Source organism: Mesoplodon mirus, assembly GCF_964341445.2.
Source record: "Mesoplodon mirus genome assembly, chromosome: 4".
Lineage (NCBI taxonomy): Eukaryota > Metazoa > Chordata > Mammalia > Artiodactyla > Ziphiidae > Mesoplodon > Mesoplodon mirus.
Window position 1 is genome coordinate 187026254 of NC_138979.1, and position 21978 is coordinate 187048231.

The following is a 21978-nucleotide window of genomic DNA, read 5'->3' on the forward strand; positions in this document are numbered from 1 at the left end:
CTGTCTTGCACTCCACCTCCTCTACATCCTCCTCTTCTTCAGGGGCCGCCGGCGGCGCTGTGTGGAGGCTCCGGCGCTGAAATCCGCGGCGCGACGGGCGGGGGCGGAGGAGGAGGCGAGGGGGTCCGGGCCCGCGGGGCGCCCGGAGGCGCGGGGACGCCGGTGGGCCGACCCGCAGCCCGCTGCCGCCGGCCCGGCCCCGCCACCGCCGCCCGCGGGGCTCCTCGGCGCGGCCGCCGGGGCCGGGGAACATGAGCCCCGCGACCCGCCGGGGGACGGCCCGGGCCCGACCCGGGATCTAGACGGCCGTGGGGGAGGGGAGCCGCCCTGCCGCGGCGCCGCTCCGGAACCGCCGGGCCCTCGACGCCGCTTCTCCGGCCCCCGGGACCGCGCTGTTTTGTTTCACCCTCGCGTTGTGCAGAAGTGAAGTGAAGTAAAATGTCCACTAGGACCCCGCTGCCGACGGTGAATGAACGGGACACGGAGAACGTGAGTAACCTAGGCGACTGCCCCGGGCCAGGTCTGCGCGCGCCGTCCCCGGGAGCGCGGCGGCAGCCCTCGCCTCGCCTCGCCGCCGGCGGGTCCCCAGGCCACGGCGTTCTGGGCCCGGTGTGCGGCCGTGGGCCCCGGGAGGCGGCCTCGGCGGCCCGTTTCCCGAGCGCGCGGGCCGGGGAAGTGCATCCGCGATTACGCCGGGGGCTCGCTTCGTAGCGAAGCCTGAGGGCTGCAGCGTGGCCGGCCGGTGTCCTGAGAGGCCGGTGGCCGCGCGGCGGTCTCTCCGAGCGTGTGTCGGGTCCCCGCAGCGTACAGGGCTTATTTCCACTAAACTCGCGTTTTAAATTAGGTAGGTAGCTCTTGAGAGGCTGTCGGGTCAAAAACACGTTTGTGGTGTTGATTAAACGCAATTGATTGGATCGAGTGGACTTTCCGTTATGCCTCGTTATTTAAGTTGTCTCGAACTAAATTTAGTGACAGTCACTAAACTAAGTGACAGTCACTAAAACTAGGCGCGCACTGAGGAATCTTCTCGGCCCCCTTCGATGCAGCTCCGAAGCTATTCAGAAGTTCTTGGAGAGAGCTAAGACTTTGTCGAGGAGTAGCCTCGTTTCCTTACGAATCTGTTTTGAAGGAGCTGGTTAAGCACATCTCAGAGGAGGATGTGTAGTCAAGCAGCCCTGCCACGCACTGCCTAGCGGAGGGCCACCCACTCTGGGCTTAGCTTTCCTCCTTCCCCAGAAGAAGTTGGCTTAGATGAGCTCTTGGGTCCATTCTGGCACTCACATTCCGTGGTTCTGTAAAAGGAACCTTTGATTTTGTTCACGTAAACCTTTTCAAAAGGCCAGGAACAGCAAGCAGTTTTAGGGCCTGACAACTTGTAGTAGAAATTCCATTGGAGAAATGTCGACTCTGTCCAAGTGCGTTCAGAACTCTTCTCTAGCACTGGCTTCAGGACTGTTCCAAGCTACCTGTGAGTTATCTTCTGTTAAAAACAAAAATATCTAAAAAATAACTCGCAAAGAAACTTCCCTGGCCTTTTATTTTAAGTGTTATGAGGTAATTCCTGGCAAGAAAATGCTATCACTTAGGAAAAGCTTCCTGGCTCTGCCTGTTTTCATGCTTTCAATTACGTCCTGAGACCTTGTGGCCTAGTGGTATCAAATGCCTTCATTTTAATCTTCAGAATGCCACTTGTTTGCTGGATAGCTGTCAGGAGATTTAATCTGTTTATGTAAACCTTGGTCTAAAGCATCCCTTCAGTATATTAAGGTGTGGTATTTAATGCTCTTTAACCTGGTAAATAAGTAGTACAGTGGTGTATGTTCCTTTACCTGAGATGGATTAGAAATTTATATAAAAAAAAAATTTTCTAGTAGAAAATCTAGACTAGGTGAATCAGTGAACTCATTTTCTCATAGACCCTTTGAAGAACCTAATTCTTACTTCATCATTTTGTTGTTCTTTGACTACCCTGTAGGGCGGAGCAAGCGAAAAAGTGAGTTGATTAGCTTTGATCATTGACTTCCATTGCAAAATCTTACATTGAACCAGAGCAGGAGCTCCATACTTACTGAATAAACTGAAGCCAGAAACAATCATAGCAGGTTTGTGATAATGAAGGATTTACACCAAATGGGTCTTTACCTTGTTCTCTGTTGAATTTGTTGAATTATGGTGTAGTCTTTTTGTGTCGTTAGGAATTACTAACTTTAAAAACAATGTAGGGTATGGAGTATGCCTTTATTCTCATGGAATGTATTTAAAATTGAATTTTTGACAGTGCTAAAATAGAGGTTTGTAGCACATCATTGCATTAGTTCACCATGCCCTGTTTTTAACTCCGGTATTGACATGTTCTGGAAGTAGTTTGTATCTTTTACAGTGTGGTGCCCTTGTGCCAGTGTTACAGGTCTGGCATATACCACATTATTTACTTACCACTACTGAACTGCTAAGTGTTAGACTTCCTGCCAATCGAGTGATGAGGGTTCAAGAATGAATGGGAGTTCTCAGTCTGTTGGGCAGCTCTTTTGTTAAAGTTGGGTGTATTGAGATAGAACATTCACTCTTTTTAAGTGTACAGTTTGATGAGTTTTGACAGATGTATAATCACGTAATCACTATCATGGTCAAGTTAGAGGACGTCTCCATTGCCTAAGAAGGTCCCTTGTGTCTCTTTACAGTCAATCCCCTCTCCCTTCCCCCAGCCCCTGGCAACTACTGATCTGTTATCTGTCTCTATAGTTTTACCTTTTCTAGAACGTTATTTAAATGGAGTCAAAGAGCATATAATCTTGTGTGTAGCATCTTTCACTTGGCATAATGCGTTTGAGATTTATTCATGTTTGTGTGTGTATCAATAGTTCATTCCTTTTTATTGCTGAGTAGTAAGTAGTTCATTGTTTGGATGTACCGGGTTTTTTTAATCCATTCACCAGTTGATGGACATTTTGGCTGATATGACAAATAGCTTTGTCTTTATATTTTGTAAAAAGACTCTCCATTTTGCTTACCCTAGGAATCTTATTTAAATTTTAAGTAAATATAATTGTGGTAAGAATTTTGCTTATAGATCAGGAATAATAAAAGGCAGATAATTTGCAAGAAGAATATTATCTTCATGCTAGTACACTACTCTGTTTTCATTTGTTTGATTTCCAGATGTGAGTATTCACCTTTAGCTGATAGGTGTATAAAAGATAAACTGTTATCAAATCATTTTATTTTATTATTTTATTTTTATTTATTTATTTATTTTTGCCGTACGTTGGCCTCTCACTGTTGTGGCCTCTCCCACAGTGGAGCACAGGCTCCGGACGCGCAGGCTCAGCGGCCATGGCTCACGGGCCCAGCCGCTCCGCGGCATGTGGGATCCTCCCAGACCGGGGCATGAACCCGTGTCCCCTGCATCGGCAGGCGGACTCTCAACCCCTGCGCCACCAGGGAAGCCCATCAAATCATTTTAAGACTCAAAAGGACTAGTCAAACAGTCAGACCTAATGAGGATGTTGAGGCTCAGAGAGGTGACAGGAGCTGCTGTGACTACTCACTGTTTAGCAGCAGAGCCTGTACTAGACCTCAGGCCTCCATCTCAATCCTCTCTGCTTTTTTGTGTACCAGGCTGTTTCTCATAAGCTATGTACTAATTATTCAACTAGGGAGATGAAGTTGTACCAATACACAGAGTATAATTAAAATTAGACTTTTAAAAATGTTTTGCTATGGAAATTTTCAAACAAATAAAGAGAATTTAATAAGTATTTATCAATGGTTCTCAACTGGGGACAATTTTGCCGCCCCCCCCCAAGTGGACATTGGACAATGTCTGGAGACATTGTTGGTTGTCACAACTGAAGAACGTTGCTACTGACCAGAAATGCAGCTAAACATTTTACAGTACATAGGACAGTGCCCCCTGGCCCCTCAACAAAGAAATATTTGGCCCAAAATGTCAAGAGTGCCAGGGTTGGGAAACCCTGGTATATAGTTAGCCCCGCCATGTACTCAACAGCTCAATGACCAGACTTCTTTTATTTGTTCTCTCCCCAAGAAGCAAGCTGAATACATCATATCATTTCATCTCCAAAGCTTTTAGAAGAGATAAAGCTTCTTTAAAAAATGTAACCTTAATCCCTTTATCATAATTTTTTAATATCAAATATCCAATCAGTGCTCGTTTCCTCAGTTGTCTTTTTTTTAAAAAACACTTCGTTCAAATTAGAATAAATCTTGCTTCCATATATTATAGATGGCTAATATGTGAAACAAGATGCTTTTTTAAATTTATTTTTTAAATCTTTCACAGATGAGTCTTTTTTTGAAATAAAATATTTATTTAGTTGCACCGGGTCTTAGTTGCAGCTTGCGGGGTCCTTAGTTGTGGCATGCGAACTCTTAGTTGTGGCATGCATGTGGGATCTAGTTCCCTGACCAGGGATTGAACCCGGGCATTGGGAGTGCAGAGCCTTAGCCAGTGGACCACCAGGGAAGTCCCCAAGATGCTTTTTTTTTTTTTTTTTTGGCTGAGTTGGGTCTTAGTTGCGGCATGCAAGATCTTTCCTTGTGGTGCGCGGGCTCTTCGTTGTGGTGGGCGGGCTTTGTAGTTGTGGCGTGCGGGTTTTCTCTTGTCCAGTTTTGGTGCTCGGGCTCCAGAGCGCGTGGGCTCTGTAGTTTGCTGCACGCGGGCTCTCTCGTTGAGGCATGCGAACTCAGTAGTTGTGGTGTGGGGCCCAGCTGCCCCGCCGCATGTGGGATCCTAGTTTCCCAACCGGCCTCCCTTGCATTGCAAGGCGGATTATCTACCACTGGACCATCAGGGAAGTCCCCCAAGATGCTTTTTTTTAAAGGCAACAAAGAAGTTTGCATTTTAGTTTGTGTTCTACAGTTGACTTGTATAGAGGTCATGGACAAATCCTGTTTGTGTACTGGTAAAATTAGAAATGTATTTTTCACTTACATTTCAAAGCATATGACATTTTGTAAGTAAGCCTGGGTTATTTGCCAAAAGTACCAGAGGTCCTGGAGGGCTTTGCCAATTTAGCAGCTCCTGGTGTGTGTGCACACCATGTACTTACTTATTATTAGTTAATGCAGACAGTCATCAGAATTCCTTATCTCTGTGAAATAAGTAAACTGATGGTGTTATTGTCTAGCCAGCTGTTGGTTGTATGAGACTATAAACCTGTTAAGATCTGAGTGCCTGCTATGTGTATGACACTGTGCTAGGCGCTGTAGAGGATATACCTAGGAACCATATCACTCCCCTGCCTTAGGATTTCCTAGTCCCTGCAGAACAAAGCACCCTGAGCTCTGTGAAACTAGTCTGTAAACTCTCAAACTGGAACAAACACCACAGTCACCTGGAGGGCTTATGAAAACACTGATTGCTGGGCCTCACCCCCAGACCTTGATTCTACCTTCGGGGCCCTAGAGTTTACATTTCTAACAAGTTACCAGGTGATGTTGATGCTGCAGGTCCAGGAACCACACTTTAAAGAATTGGTATCTTAGTATTCAGTGAAGACTTGCTGACTAAACAGTGTTCCTTTAGATTGTATTGTGACTAAAGAAAAGAGATTTCAATGGTTTCAATAACATTTTCAGTTTCCTTGAATTTTGTTTGTTTGTTTGTTTTTTTGTTTTGTTTTTTTATGTGTGACTGCATTGGGCCTTGCTGCGCGCAGAATTTCTCTAGTTGCGGCAAGCAGGGGCTACTGTTCGTTGCGGTGCGCGGGCTTCTCGTTGCGGTGGCTTCTCTTGTTGCGGAGCATGGGCTCTAGGTGCACAGGCTTCAGTAGTTGTAGCATGAGGGCTCAGTAGTTGTGGCTCGCGGGCTCTAGAGCACAGGCTCAGTAGTTGTGGTTCACGGGCTTAGTTGCTCCGCGGCATGTGGGATCTTCCCAGACCAGGGCTTGAACCCGTGGTCCCCTGCTTTGGCAGGCGGATTCTTAACCATTGTGCCACCAGGGAAGCCCTTCTTGAGTTTTTGAAGTTGGTTCTTTGTAGGGAAGTGTGGTTATGGAGAATAAAAATAGTTACCATTTTTGATCCCTGACTATATATCAGGCAACAATACTAAGTACTTTATATAATATTTCATTTAAAATATGTAATATGGGGACTTCCCTGGTGGTCCAGCAGTTAAGACTTCGCCTTCCAATGCAGGTGGGGGTGTGGGTTCGATCCCTGGTCGGGGAGCTAAGATCCCACATGCCTCGTGCCAAAAAAACAAAACATAAAACAGAAGCAATATTGTAACAAATTCAATAAGACTTTTAAAAATGGTCCACATCAAAAAAATCTTAAAAAAAAATAAGTAGGGCTTCCCTGGTGGCGCAGTGGTTGAGAGTCCGCCTGCCGATGCAGGGGACACGGGTTCGTGCCCTGGTCCAGGAAGATCCCACATGCCGCGGAGCGGCTGGGCCCGTGAGCCATGGCCGCTGAGCCTGCGCGTCCGGAGCCTGTGTTCTGCAACGGGAGAGGCCACAGCAGTGAGAGGCCCGCGTACCGCAAAAAAAAAAAAATAAGTAATATGATTTCATTTAATCTGCCTAACTTAAGCACAACTATCTATTGAATCAAGGTGTTTGGGCGTTTTTTTAAAAAAAGTTGGTCTCTGAAGAATATTTTTTATTGGGTCAAAGTGTTTGGGAAAAGGTCTTATTCAATTACAGAGTTGTTTTCATTTCTTTTTATGTAAATTAGATTAAGGTGGAAATTTTCCATGAGTAGAATATTGGTCGTTTTGATTGTGTAGTGCATGAGTATTTATATTGTAATTACTTATAAACGACTCATAAACAGTTTAATATAAATTAATAGTCCCTGTTATCTTTTTTTTTTTCTTTCTTTTTTGCCTGCATTGGGCCTTTGTTGCTGCGCGCGGGCTTTCTCTAGTTGCCATGAGCTGGGGCTACTCTTGGTTGTGGTGCGCGGGCTTCTCGTTGCTGTGGCTTCTCTTGTTGCGGAGCATGGGCTCTAGGCGCTCGGGCTTCAGTAGCTGGGCTCGTGGGCTCAGTAGTTGTGGCTTGCAGGCTCTGGAGCACAGGCTCAGTAGTTGTGGCGCACGGGCTTAGTTGCTCTGCAGCATGTGGGATCTTCCTCGACCAGGGCTTCGACCCATGTCCCCTGCGTTGGCAGGCGGATTCTTAACCACTGAGCCACCAGGGAAGTCCTGATAGTCCCTGTTATCTTTAATTTCGGAGAGAATCGTTCTGGATTCTAAAACGTAGCCAATTTTTTTTTCCGTCTGTGCCGGGTCTTAGTTGCGGCATGCGGGATCTTTTAGTTGCGACATGTGGGATCTAGTTCCCTGACCAGGGATTGAACCCGAGCCCCCTGCGTTGGGAGCACAGAGTCTTAGCCACTGGACCACCAGGGAGGTCCCCATAGCCAAATTTTATCCCTGGAATTTGTTTCCAAGCTGGAAGTAAGAGTCGGGGAGTACAGCCCCTTCTGATCACCATTGGGAGGACTAAAGCAGAAATTCACTTGTCTCACATGCATTTTAAACTTTCAAAATAAACAAGGAGAAAACAAATCTCTTCCCTGGATATCTTCCAGCTTTAATGTTGTCTTACGTAGGAATTTAAAGAATGTGCTTGGAGTTGGTCTGCAAGTAGTAATAAGGGGTTTGTCCTGACCCACATGCACCTGCCTGAACAGTAATTGAGAGGGCAGAAGTTGGCACTGGAAGAAAATGACTTTTTTGCTGCGAGTCCAACTTTTTCTTCAAGCTAGAGTTCTTTAGCACTGCACTTTAGTCACCTGAGCTGCTTGGCCGTGGTTAGTCTTATACAGTCTTATGCAGACTAGATAAGGCATTGTTTCTGTGGGTTACCTGGGATCTTGGTGTTCAGAGTTGAAGCTTGAATAAAGCTTGAGATGTTTTGTTTGTATTTCTTGCTAATAGTTAGGTGTTGCTTGGAGGTGGAGTTGAAATATTGTGGGGTTTGTATTATGCACATTTTACATGGAAATCTGTATTGGAAGAATTTAACATGAAGTTCAAGTAAGCTGAATGAAAGGTTTTATTCCAGAATTTTATATAACCCCTTTCTTTCTGTAGTCAGTCCCTTTATGACTTCATTGAGTACAGTAGCAGACTAGAATGAGAGTCCTGGAGAGGAGCAGACCTAGAACCATTTCCTAGCACAGCCTTTTGCCCTTAGCCTTGCCATTCTTTGTCCAGAAGAATAATTTAAGCTGGGCAAGCAGCTTTTGTTGTTCAAGGCACTTGAGGTGTTTTTGATGGCATCCTGTTCACGTACTGTCTCCACCTCTTTCCTTGTCTTCCTTCCCTTGTGTAGCCCTTGCCTACCGTAGGCCTGCCTTGGTATTCATAGGCACGTGTTAGCTTTACTAGTGGAATGGATTAAAGGAACTTACATTTTTTTTTCTTAAAAGAAGGTTGCCTTCTAGACATTAAGGATATTCAATGATAAAGAACCTTCTACATACATGGTAATGATACATGAATACATGGTAATGTATTCTAGTTGCTTTTTCCATTTCTGTTAATTTAAGTCAGGTGCTTAACATTTATATCCTGCTTATTGTATAGTTGTCCTACTTATTACTGCTGTGGAACTAGCCAGTCCACAACTTAGTATGTAAAACAACAAGTGTTTCATTATACTCACAGATTTTGTGTGAGGAATTCAGACGGGAATGGTTTATGGCTGGGACTTCAGTTTGGGGGAATAACGAAAGGCTGGGGGGTTTGAGTAGCTGGGCTGGAAGATCCACATCCTAAGACCGCTTCTTCACTCACATATCTGGCACCTTGGCAGGTATTGTTAAAAGGCTGGGCTCAGCTGGGACTTAGCCATAGTGGCTACATGGGCCTCTCCAGCATGGAGACTCCAGTGTGATTGGACACATGAGGTGACTCGGTGTTTCAGCAAACAAGACAGAAGCTGCTTGCCTTTTATGACCTTGCCTCAGAAGTCATGTAGTATCACTTCTGCCATTTATTCTTTTTTTTTTTTGATATATTTATTTATTGGGACTTCCCTGGTGGCGCAGTGGTCACGAATCTGCCTGCCAATGCAGGGGCACGCACACTCCCTGAAGAGCGTACCACTTCCGTAGTTGTGGCGCCGCACGTGCTTAGTTGCTCTGTGGCATGTGGGATCTTGGTTCCCCGACCAGGGGGTGAACCTGTGTCCCCTGCATCGGAAGGCAGACTCTCAACCACCGGACCACCAGGGAAATCCCCTGCCATTTATTCTTAAAACGTTAGAGCAGTCATGGGCACCCAGATTCAAGTGGAAGGGACATAGACTTTTCCCTGTAATGGGAGGTATGTCAAAGACTTTGGGCTCATGTTTTCCAACCACTATAATAGTAACTCTTTGGGTTTATAATCTGACCTAGCATTTTTTTGTGTGACCTTGGACAAGTTACTTAACTTGTTCATGCCCCAGTTACCTCATCTATAAAGTGGGATTGGTAGTAGTAATGACCTCATAGGGCTGTTATAAGAATAGGGTCTTCCATGCTGTGGCCTCCCTTACCTCTTTGTCCTCATCTCCTACCTCTCCGCACCCACTATATTCATAGACCCAGGTGTCTTCTTGCTGTTCTTGGAACACACCAGGGACACTCCAACCTCAGTGCCTTGACATTGGCTCTTCTTTTTGAACACTTTTCTTCCAGATATCCACATGGCTAACTGTCTCACCTTCTCCTCTTTTCAAACATCAGCTCAGTGAGTCTTACTCTGACCATCTATGACCCTCCCAACCTCCCTAATCCTGATCTGTTTTTTTTTCCATTGCATTGTTACCTTTAACATATTATCTAATTTCCATATTTCTTATGTTTATTGTATTTTGTCAGTTTCCTCTGGTATACTGAAAGCTCCCTGAGAGCAGGAATATTTGTTTTGTTTATTGATACTATTTCAGATACCTAGAACATGCTGGTCATTTATTACAGGTGAAGAGTAAATAAATATTGGTCGAATTAGTGATTAAATGAGACAATATGTGTAAAGCATTTAGAATGGTGCCTGATTCATAATAAGTAATAGCTAAATGTTAGCCATCATTAGTGGTTTGTTTACTGGTCTTTTCATCTCATCTCTATGTTGTCATTTCTCTCATCTCTCGTGTCCTGTATCTTCAGCCTCTTCCCTCTGTAGTTCCAATGAATTCATCTTCTTTCTCCTTTCTTAAAACCTCAGATAGCTTTCTTAAAGGGAGGCTTGATGGAAAGAGTCTGGGCTTGGAAGTGAGAGATAAAGTGGGAGCCTAGGGCTGGGGTTGAGGGAGAGGTTCTGAAGCCACTGCTGAGGAACAGTGGACCAGATGAGGAGCCAAAAAGTAAGAGCGACAAAACATAAGAGAAGTTGGGATTTGGAGTTACAGGTTTGCATTTGAAACAGGTCACTGAACTATGGGCAAGTTAATTACTTGTCTGTGCTTCATTTTAAAATTTTTAATAATTAAAAACTTTAATATAATCGACATATAACATTGTATTAGTTGCAGGTGTGCAACATAATGATTTGATATTTGTATATTTTGTGAAATGATCACCACAAAAAGTCTAGTTAACAGTTAACATCCATCTCCACATATAATTACAGGCTTTTTTTTTTTCCTGTTCATGAGAATTGAAAAATCTACTCTCTTAGCAACTTTCAAATATATAATACAGTATTATTAACTATGGTCACCATGCTGTATATTACATCTTTTTTATTTAACAAAAGAGAATAACACCATCTATTCAGGGTTGTTGTGATTGAAGAAACTAACACGTATAAAGTGCTTGGCCCAGTCTGCTCCATATAATGGGGGTTCTTCAAATGTTAATTCCCTTTTGAGATAGCTTTTGTAGTGTTATTCTAGAAAACTGGATAATCTAAACTCTGGTTTAGTATTCAAAGTTCTTGACCCACTTCTCTAGCTTGTTGTTTTTTTTTTTAACTGTTCACCTATATAAACTTAACACTACAGCCAAACAATTCTCCTTGGCTGTCTATTCATCTAGCAGTTTCACGCTGCTGGTTGCCAGGTCCTGTGTACTAAGAATACAGAGATGAGATAATTCTTACCCTCAAGGAGCTCATTGTCAAGTACTTTAGTGTAGGAATTAACTAAGCTAAGCAAGGGGATGCAAGACAGAGAAGTACCAGCCTAGTCAAGAACATAAAGGTAAGAAATTGCGAGCAATCATGATGTCAAGGAACTAAAGCCATTTTTTTTTCAGTGTTAGTGGCATATGAAAGAGTTGTGAGAGATGAAACTGGCTAGACTTGAAGGTTAAGAGAGGTTCCCTCCCACCCCCAATCCCCCCAAGCTTTTTAAGCCATCCTTGTGCTGGTGCCTGGCTTGAAATGGCCTTCATCTTTCATTAGAACTCTACTACTTGTCCATCAAAGTCTCCATCCCTTTTTTTCCCTTCGTCTCGCCCAAATGTGATCATACTCTCTGAGTGCTTAGAGCTTCATTGTCCAGCACATGTGGCTACTGAGCACTTGAAATGTGGCTAGTCTGAATTAAGATGTCTTGTGAGTATAAAATATATACTAGATTTCAAAGACAGTATGAAAAAAGGAATGTAAATCTTACTCTTTCTATATTATGTGTTGAAACATTTGGGAATATATTGGGTTAAATAAACTTATTAAAATTAACCTATTTTCATGTTTTTTTTTTAAATTTATGTTATTTATATATATATTTTTGGCTGCATTGGGTCTTCGTTGCTGTGCGCGGGCTTTTCTCTAGTTGTGGCGAGCAGGGGCTACTCTTCGTTGCAGGGCGCGGGCTTCTCATTGCGGTGGCTTCTCTTGTTGTAGAACACGGGCTCTAGGCGCGTGGGCTTCAGTAGTTGTGGCTCTTGGGCTCTAGAGCACAGGCTCAGTAGTTGTGGCACACAGGCTTAGTTGTTCCGCGGCATGTGGGATCTTCCCGGACCAGGGCTCGAACCCGTGTCCCCTGCATTGGCAGGAGGATTCTTAACCAGTGCACCACCAGGGAAGCCCTTTTTATGTTTTTTTAATGTTGCTACTGGAAAATTGCAAATTTCATGCATAGCTCACGAATCTATTGGATGGAGCTTGGGGTATTCACTCTCTGATTTTCTCATGGGGTGGAGATTGCCCCTTGTTTCAGTTACTGTTCCCCGTGTGAGCTCCCCAGCTAGATTATGAGTGTTAAAAGTTTGACACCATACTTTTCTATCTCTTTTATCCCCTTATAGTACCTGCTACTTAGTAAGTGCTTAGCATATAATTAACTGGTCAGAAGCTACCAAGTCAAAGTTTTTAGCCACAATTTATTTGTGCCTTATTCTTCTGAGGATTGGTCAAGTAAATTATTTTTCAGTTTATTTCATTATTATGATAGTTCACTTGCTATGCCAATAATAAGTGTTTTATTACAAGTGAAACCAATTTGAATTTATGCATATGAACAATAATAGTTCCCCTTCCCTACTATTCATATTTTTGGAAACATTTTCATAAACGCAGCTGCAAAAGTCGTATCTTTGATCTGAACAGTGTGAGGCTGTTCTCTTGCTTATTTATTCCTGTTAATATCTATATGTCATTTTCCTTATCCTTCCAACAGGTTACTGTTCTAACATTTTAATATATTGTCATGCGTGTACATGTACGTGTTCTTAGAAGTGTATGTTTCGTACTTTGTGTAAATATTGCATAGTCTCATCTGTGCGTCGAATCTGTTGCTTCTAACTGCTGCATAGCACTCTGTGGTATGAGTCCTACCACATTTTACCTACTTGCTGGGGTAGACTACCTGCCCCCTCCCCCCCTCCCCCCATGCAATGCAGCAATGAATATCTTCATACATGTCCCCTTGTGGAGCTGTGTAAGAATTTCTTGGGGATGTGTAGCTAGGAGTGGACCTCCTGGGTCACAGGAGATGTCAGATAGTGCCAGGTTGCTCTTCTGGATGGCTCTGTCAGCCCACACTCCCGCCAGTAGTGCACAGGGGTTTTTGTCTCCTTGGTTCCTCCAACATTTAGAATTATCCAGCTTTCTAATTTTTTTTGCCAGCCTACTAAAGTAGTTTAATATGCTGCTTCATTATTAACTTGCGTTTCTCTATGGTTTTTAGTATGTCTGGGGGCCTTCTGTAGATTGCTGCTTTTCCTTTGTCCTTTGTCCCTTTTTCTATTTGGTTGTTGTTTATTTCTTGTAGATTCTTAGGTGTTCCTTGATTTTCTAGATATTAATCTGACGTCGGTTTTAGACATTGCATGTATCTTCTGTCATCTTTCTATAAGACCCTTATTGGACAGAAATTCTTAATTTTGGTGTAACCAACGTTTGCCTTACGTTTGTGCTTTTGAAGTTTTGCTTAAATGCCTGGCTCACAAGGATATATTCTCTCACATTTCACATTAACCTTTTATCATTTTACTTGTCACATGTAGGTTTTTTAATCCCTCTAGATTAAAAGGGAGCCTGCCTTTTGTGTATGGACTTAGGTAGGGATCTAGTTTTATTTTTGTCTGTAGACTGATAAAGTGAACCAGTTTTCCCACTGCTATCCACTCAATGGTCCATCCTTTCCCCACTGGTTTATAGGACTGCTTTCATTGTATCTTATGTTCCCATACATTCATGCCTTTTAGCTTTGTATTTTGTTGCATTGGTCTGTTTTTCTGTTGTGCCGATACCCGACAGGTTTTCTTTTCTTTAAAAATTACCGTGGCTTTGGGCTTCCCTGGTGGCGCAGTGGTTGAGAGTCCGCCTGCCGATGCAGGGGACGCGGGTTCGTGCCCCGATCCCGGAGGATCCCACATGCCGCGGAGCGGCTGGGCCCGCGAGCCATGGCCGCGGAGCCTGTGTGTCCGGAGCCTGTGCTCCGCAACGGGAGAGGCCACAGCAGTGAGAGGCCCGCGTACAGCAAAAAAAAAAAAAATTACCGTGGCTTTGTAATATATGTAATCTACGTACCTTTATATGTATCTGTCTGTTGAACTTTTTATTTTAAAATAATTTTAGACTTAAAATTGCAAGATTAGTACAGAGTTCATGTATACTTTTCACTCAGGTTCCCCTGATGTTAACACTTAGATAACCATGGTGCAGTTATGAAAACCAGAAAGTTAACATTGGTCTGATACCGTTAATGATGACTGCAGAACTAATTTGAATTGTCACCAGTTTTTCTCCAGGGTTCTTTTTCTGTTCTAAGTTCCAATCAAAGATCCCACAATTTAAGTTTGTCTGATGTTTTCTCAAAATTAGACTAAGGTTATATAGTTTTGGCAAGGATGCCACAGAAAAGGTGTTGTGTCCCTCTCAGCGCATGCTTTTAGAGGGTGCAATGAAAGAGATACATCTTGTTACTGGTTTTAACCTTGATCAGTTTTCATTTCTGAACTTTTTTTTTTTAACTTCTTTTTCAAGGCTGACCTGGCAGCCATGAAATATTCGTCCATGTACACTTTAGAGTAAGTTTAAGATTACGCATAAATTACTGGCTGGAAATTTTAATTCATATTGCATTGAACTTATTGATTAATTTGGGTAGATTGTATAATATCTATCTAAGAGTATAGAATTCCCATTTACTCAGAGTATCTTTTATGTCTTTTATTAGAAATTTAAAGCTTTCTCCAGAGAGCTCTTATATATTCTTAATTAAGTTACTTTCTACCTACTTTTTAGTTTTTATTGCTATGGTGAATACTTATTTTTAGTTAAATTTTGTGGTAGGTTACTACTGGTGTAAGGAACTGTAGTTATAGGTTGATCTTGCACCTTGCCAAGCTCTCTCTTGAGTTCTAGTGGTATTTCCAATTCTTTTGGTTTGCAGTTAGATCATATCATCTACGGATAACGACACTTTTTTCTCTCCGAGTTTTTTTTTTTTTAATTTATCTATTTTATTTATTTATTTTTGGCTGCATTGGGTCTTCATTGCTGTGCGCGGGCTTTCTCTAGTTGCGGCGAGCAAGGGCTGTTCTTTGTTGTGGTGCGCGGGCTTCTCACTGCAGTGGCTTCTCTTGTTGCGGAGCACAGGTTCTAGGCGCACAGCCTTCAGTAGTTGCGGTGCGTGGGCTCAGTAGTTGTGGCTCGTGGGCTCTAGAGCATAGGCTCAGTAGTTGTGGCGCATGGACTTCACTGCTCCGCGGCATGTGGGATCTTCCTGGACCGGGACACGAAACCGCGTCCCCTGCATCGGCAGGTGGACTCTCAACCGCTGCGCCACCAGGGAAGCCCACTGCCTAATTTTTAGTAGCACTGCCCATATTCTAGTTTTCATGGTGGATAAAGTGGTTCAGGTAAATTCCTTGAGATGGAGAAGGATCAGGACTTCTTTAATCTTTTTTTCTTTTTTTTTTTTATTTGGCTGCATTGGGTCTTTGTTGTTGTGCGCAGGGTTACTCTAGTTGCAGCGAGCAGGGGCTACTCTTCGTTGCGGTGCACAGCCTTCTCATTGCGGTGGCTTCTCTTGTTACGGAGCATGGGCTCTAGGCGCGCCGGCTTCAGTAGTTGTGGCGCATGGGCTTAGTTGCTCCGCGGCATGTGGGATATTCCTGGACCAGAGCTCACACCTGTGTCCCCTGCATTGTCAGGTGGATTTTTAACCCCTGCGCCACCAGGGAAGTCCCTGGACTCCTTTAATCTTTGAGATTAAACAGCTCTGAGTGCCTGTTGTGTGTTTAGTGCTGCCACAAAAAGTGGCTACTATTATGTAACTTTTTTTTTTTTTTTTTTTGGTCCTCAGGTTGTTTATTGTCACCTTAGGGAGGAAAAAAAAATTCATGCATGAAGTAATTGGCTAATAGTACAAGAATTCAAAATTATTTGTTAAAATGCTAGGAAATTTTTTCTTCTGTAGGGCCACTGATGGATGCATGGGAAAAATAAAATGAAGGCCAAGAAAAGGCAATTTAATTTGCTTCTGTTTGAGATAATTTTTTTTTTTTTTTTTTTTTTGCGGTACACGGGCCTCTCACTGTTGTGGCCTCTCCCGTTGCGGAGCACAGGCTCCGGACGCGCAGGCTCAGCGGCCGTGGCTCACGGGCCCAGCCGCTCCGCAGCATGTGGGACCTTCCCGGACCGGGGCACGAACCCGTGTCCCCTGCATCGGCAGGCGGACTCTCAACCACTGCGCCACCAGGGAAGCCCGTGTTTGAGATAATTTTTTAGTTAAACACATTAGATTTAAAAATTTCAGGACTTTATGTATCAAACTAAATATACAAAGTTCAGTAACTGTTGGAATTTAAGAAACATCAGATATTTCAGTCTATGAGTTTACACTCTTACGAGGAAGTACAGGTTTCTTTTGGGTTTGTATTATGATTATTTATTTGCATAAGGGTGTATTAGGTTAGGCTAGGTTATGCTGTGGTAACGTACATGACCAAAATCTTAGTGTCTTAACACAGTTTAAAAAAACTGTCAACTTCATTGACTCCATGAAGAGTGATCTCCATTTCCAGGCCATTTGGTCCTGTGACCCTCCATCTTTGGACAGTGCTCTGGGTTCAGGAGAGAAGACCACAGGGCTGGAGTCAAGCACTGGCAATAAATGCTTCAGCATGGAAATGACATGTCACTTTCACTCATATCTCATTGGCCAGTCTTAGGCACATGGCTATTGGGAACCTCAAGTGAGGGGTGTGAGTTTCTCTGGGAAGTCAGTGTATTGTGGTGGATAATTGTCTACAACAAAGTAGCCAAATAGAGATAGATACAAGCAGAGTTACATCCAGAGCCCAAAGGAAAAGAAATTCTGATGGGCTGCAGGGAGAGTCATGAAGGCTTCATAAAGATGGTGACAAATGACTCAAACATAAGGGAATGAGTAGGATTTTCTTAGGTTTGAAGAGAAGGAAGGGCGCTCAAACTGAGGGAGGATCGTGCTAAAGAACAGTGGATGATGTAGCGGGAGAGGAGGAATGGATTACATCACAGAGGGCCTTGAATTCATTTAACATTCATTCCGCAACAATGTATTGCACAGCTCCTATGTGCCAGGCACTGTTACAGTTTCTGGGAATATCTGATAAGGAACAAAACAGGCAAAGATCTCTGTGTTCTCCTGCAGGTTACATGCTAGTGGATGTAGTGCTAAGGAGTTAGTTTTTATTATAAGTAGATTGGAGAGTATGCAAAGGTATAAACTAGATGCCTATGAATTTTAAGTTTCTGATATTTCTCTTTTACATGCAGAAGACAGTTGATTTGCATAAAAGTTAATATTTTGTCTGTTTAACTGTACCTCACTCTGTAAAACTTAATACATGAAGGGCTGAATTTATAAAACATATAAATTAGAAAGTGTATGTTTGCATTTAAAGAGCTTTTTTGACCAAAATTTTGGATAGCAGTATAATTTTAAAAACTATTTTCATTGCATAAATAGTAAAACCACTTGACATATACCTCATGGGAACAGGGACTTTGTTTTATGCACTGCTGTTTCTAACACTCAAAACAGTGCCCAGCTCATATTTATATAATATCTATTATATAGGGCTTCCCTGGTGGTGCAGTGGTTAAGAATCTGCCTGCCAGTGCAGGGGACACGGGTTCGAGCCCTGGTCCGGGAAGATCCCACACGCTGTGGAGCGACTAAGCCTGTGCACCACAACTACTGAGCCCGTGTGCCACAACTACTGAAGTCCCCACACCTAGCCTGTGCTCCGCAACAAGAGAAGCCACCGCAATGAGAAGCCTGCGCAGCACAACGAAGAGTAGCCCCCACTCGCTGCAACCAGAGAAAAGCCCGCGTGCAGCAACAAAGACCCAATACAGCCAAAAATAAAAATTAATTAATTAATTAATTAAATTTATTTTAAAAAGTCTGTTATACCTTACCATTTGATAAATATTTGAATGAATGAATAGAAGAAAGAAATTTGGAAGATAAAAATTTCCCGTAATTTAACCATGTGAATGTTACAGTGATCAGTATTTTGATATTATTTATTTAGTCATTCCAGGATTTATTAAGTACCTGTTATATGCCAACTGCTAAGATCTAAGGAACAATAAATTACTGTCCGTTTTTATGAAACTTACATCTAGTTTGGAAATAAACATAATGGTTATCAAAATTTTTTAAAAACTGTACTCCAGCTGATGTATAAAAATTTGCGTTACAATATACCTATTTTGTGTAACGCCTTAGTGTAATAACTTAGTTGTTATTTTAGTTTTTTCTTTAATCAAGTCCTTGTTTATAATAGGCTATGTTTTTAAATAATTTCTTAAAATTTATTTATTTTATTTATTTTTGACTGCATTGGGTCTTTGTTGCTGTGCACGGGTTTTCTCTAGTTGCAGCGAGTGGAGGCTGTTCTTTGTTGTGGCATGCGGGCTTCTCGTTGCGGTGGCTTCTCTTGTGGAGCACAGGCTCTAGGCGTATGGCCTTCAGTAGTTGTGGCACACAGGCTCAGTAGCTGTGGCACACGGGCTTAGTTGTTCCGTGGCATGTGGGATCTTCCCGGACCAGGGCTCAAACCCATGTCCCCCGCATTGGCAGGCGGATTCGTAACCACTGAACCACCAGGGGAGACCCTATAATAGGCTATTTTATAACTAGGAAATTAGAATCTTTTTGTTATAGGAACAAAGTTGTTTAGATTTGTAACCAGTTTGTAAAAGTGTGTTTAACCTAAAGTATACATTTGCAGTAAAAAACATAGCAATTGTTTGCAATGCAGTATTATGTGATAATTGAATAAAACAGAAGAGAACCTATCCCAAAACCTGGTACATGAGGGACAGAGATTTACTTAGAGGAATATGAAAAAGTAGATAGAAATTAACGTGGACATTCTGAAAAGGACATCTTTTGAGGACTTAAGTTGATGGCACAAATTCTTAAGCTTTTACTGTAAAATACTTGTTTTTCCTTTTTCCTTGATATGAGTGTGTTACAAAGTGTAGTTTCTTATGTTTATCACCTAGAATCAGGCTTGTTTTGACCTATAGGTAGAGAGAGAGAGAGCATGAGAAACAAGGGACATTTTCCTGCACAAAAAGTTGGAAAAGAGAAAAGAATGAAAGAGGTTGAAAGTGTCTTTGTAGTGTCGTGAGAGTGAGAGGCCTTCCTTGAGCAGGAAGGAGTTAGCAACCATGAAAAGTAGGCAGTGGGGCATGGCATCCTTTGGGCACTAGGGGAAAGAGGAAGCACTAGGCAGCTGGCTGCTTGTACGTACAGAATTGTACACATCAGGATTTGTATCTCTCGTACCTTTATATTTAATATGGTTAGAGGCATATATGATTTGTTTTACCTTTATGGAGTATATTGAGTACTGTATTCATCTCTTCAACAAATATTTGTCAGGGACTACAGAGTCTGGCTGTGTCTTTAAACACACTGTTTTAAATTATTGTTAGCAGCATAGTTTAGAAAGAAGTTGGGAATCTAGGTTCTCTTTGAATTTTTCACTAGTGATGTGGCAGTGAATAAATCTCAGGGTATCCTCATCTGGTGAATGGTGATATTAGCTGTTCTGCCTGCATCACAGGGTGTGTTAAGGATAATATGTGCTGGTACATTTAATAGCATATGAAAAAGTCAAGTTCTTTTTTTTTTAATTTTTATTGGAGTATAGTTGTTTTACAGTGGAAAAGTTAAGCTCTTTACGACTGTAAGGCAGTCCTGTTTCTCTTATTTTATGTTACAGCCACATATAGAAAATATCTCCTTTCTTTCTGAACACCCAGTTGAATTTCAACACTTGGTATTTCTCTTCTCAGCATTTTCTTGTTTTCCTCATAAATTTATATCAGGTGGGCAAATCCCTTTGAAGTGCCACATGTATTGGGATTAAAATTAAAGCAGTGATGTTTTGTTTCTTCAACTAGAGGCTCTTAAAACTTGTCAAGTACCATGGGTCTCTCGTTTCCTAATGTTTGTTGTATGTTTTATTATAGCACACGTCACATGGAGACGGGCGGCAAGAAGTTACCTCTCGCACTGGGCGCTCTGGAGCACGGTGTAGAAACTCTGTAGCTTCCTGTGCAGATGAACAACCTCACATCGGAAACTACAGACTGTTGAAAACAATCGGCAAGGGGAATTTTGCAAAAGTGAAATTGGCAAGACACATCCTTACAGGCAGAGAGGTAAATACAAATTATGCTTTATTTCTGTTGGTACACTTGCTCTGTTTAGTTCCATGTGAGAGAAAGAGAAAAAGAATGTATATATTTGGGCTAATTAAACATTTTTTTAAGAACAAGAAGCTTATGTATTAATTATGTGGGAGTTCTTTTGCTTTCTCATTTCTTTAAATGTTATAAAGATTATATTGAGTTTGAATAACCTTCTGCATTTAAAAAGAGGTAGTGTTCTTTTTCAGTGGTAAATGTATACCTACCACCACAGTAAAAATTCTTAACTTCATTATAAGCTCATGGTGCTTGAAAAAATCAATAGTGTTGTCTGTTTTTATAGATTTATCCTCAAGAAGTTTTGTCATCTCCCCAAATATTTTTCTCATAGTTTATGTTTGATAGGTTATTGTGCAGCAAGGCACATGCTTTCCTAATTTTTGTGATACTGGCTTTCTACTCAACCACATGCCATATTTATTAAAAACACTTCCATTAAAACTGCTACTAGGGGGACTTCCCTGGTGGTCCAGTGGTTGAGAATATGCCTGCCAATGCAGGGGACATGGGTTCAATTCCTGGTTCGGGAAGATACCACATGCCGCAGAGCAACTAAGCCCGTGGGCCACAACTACTGAGCCTGCGCTGTGGAGCCCACAGGACACAACTACTGAAGCCCGTGTGCCTAGAACCCATGCTCAGCAGCAAGAGAAGTCACCGCAATTAGAGGCCTGCACACCACAATGAAGAGTAGCCCCTGCTCACGGCAACTAGGTAAAGCCCGCGCACAGCAACAAAGACCCAACGCAGCCAAAAATTAAAAAATAATAAAAATAAGTTAATTAAAAAAAAAAAAAACTGCTACTAGGGACTTCCCTGGTGGTCCAGTGGGTAAGGCTCTGCTCTCCCAGTGCAGGGGGCCTGGGTTCGGTCCCTGGTCAGGGAACTAGATCCTGCATGCATGCCACGACTTAAGAGTCCGCAAGATGGGACTGAAGGATCCCACATCCTGCAGTGAAGATCCTGCCTGCCGCACCTAAGACCTGGCACAGCCAAAATAAATAGATAATAAAATAACTAATAGGGACTTCCCTGGTGGTGCGGTGGTTAAGAATCCGCCTGCCAGTGCAAGGGGACACAGGTTTGATCCCAGGTCCAGGAAGATCCCACATGCCACGGAGCAACTAAGCCCGTGCTCCACAGCTACTGAGCCTGCGTTCTAGAGCCCGTGAGCCACAACTACTGAGCCCACGTGCCACAACTACTGAAGCCTGCGCGCCTAGAGCCCGTGCTCTGCAACAAGAGAAGCCACCACAATGAGAAGCCCACGCACCGCAACAGAGTAGCCTCTGCTTGCCGTAACTAGAGAAAGGTCTTAGTGCAGCACCTAAGACCCAACGCAGCCAAAAAAATAATAATAATAATTAATAAATAAATATTTTTTTACGCAACTGCTACTAAACTCCCTCCTCACATTCTACTTATGCAGTACAGAACTGTTCTGCCTTTTTTAAATTTTTGACATCATTTATTGCATTTGGATCTTTGTACCTGCAATTCCTTTGCCTAAAATACACTTCACCCTTTTGTATAGGAGTCACTTATTCTGGAAAGTAGTCATTGACAGACTCCCTTTTCCCAGGCATGGGATTCATGTTAAAAATCCTGATACTTTCCTTAGATAGCATGTTTTACTATTACAATTACATAAATAATTATGTTTTACTATTACAATTACAATTATGTTGGAATTGCTTATTTACCTGTCTTCCCCCTCTAGTCTATAGGGTAGACATCAGTACTTAATCATGTTTGGCACATGTTAAGTACTTAATAAATATTTATTGAATGAATTTAATGTTACTTTTGAAGGAAGCTTTATAAAAAAATGCTTCCCATGTACCAAA

General features: G+C 42.5%; 1 protein-coding gene across 6 annotated transcripts in view; it reads left to right on the forward strand.

Moving 5' to 3' along the window:
- The first annotated feature begins 265 nt into the window (after window positions 1-265).
- MARK3 (microtubule affinity regulating kinase 3) overlaps window positions 266-21978 on the forward strand; it is a 107545-nt gene continuing 85832 nt past the window's right edge. For 2 of the 6 annotated variants that reach the window (XM_082619785.1, XM_082619787.1), the window contains exons 1-2: window positions 266-489; window positions 19892-20083. In XM_082619785.1, the coding sequence (XP_082475911.1) occupies window positions 439-489; window positions 19892-20083 (243 nt within the window). In that variant the 5' untranslated portion in view covers window positions 266-438. Of the gene's footprint in view, window positions 490-19891; window positions 20084-21978 lie in introns of those variants that run through there. The other 4 variants (XM_082619784.1, XM_082619788.1, XM_082619786.1 and 1 more) reach the window with 3 other exon arrangements.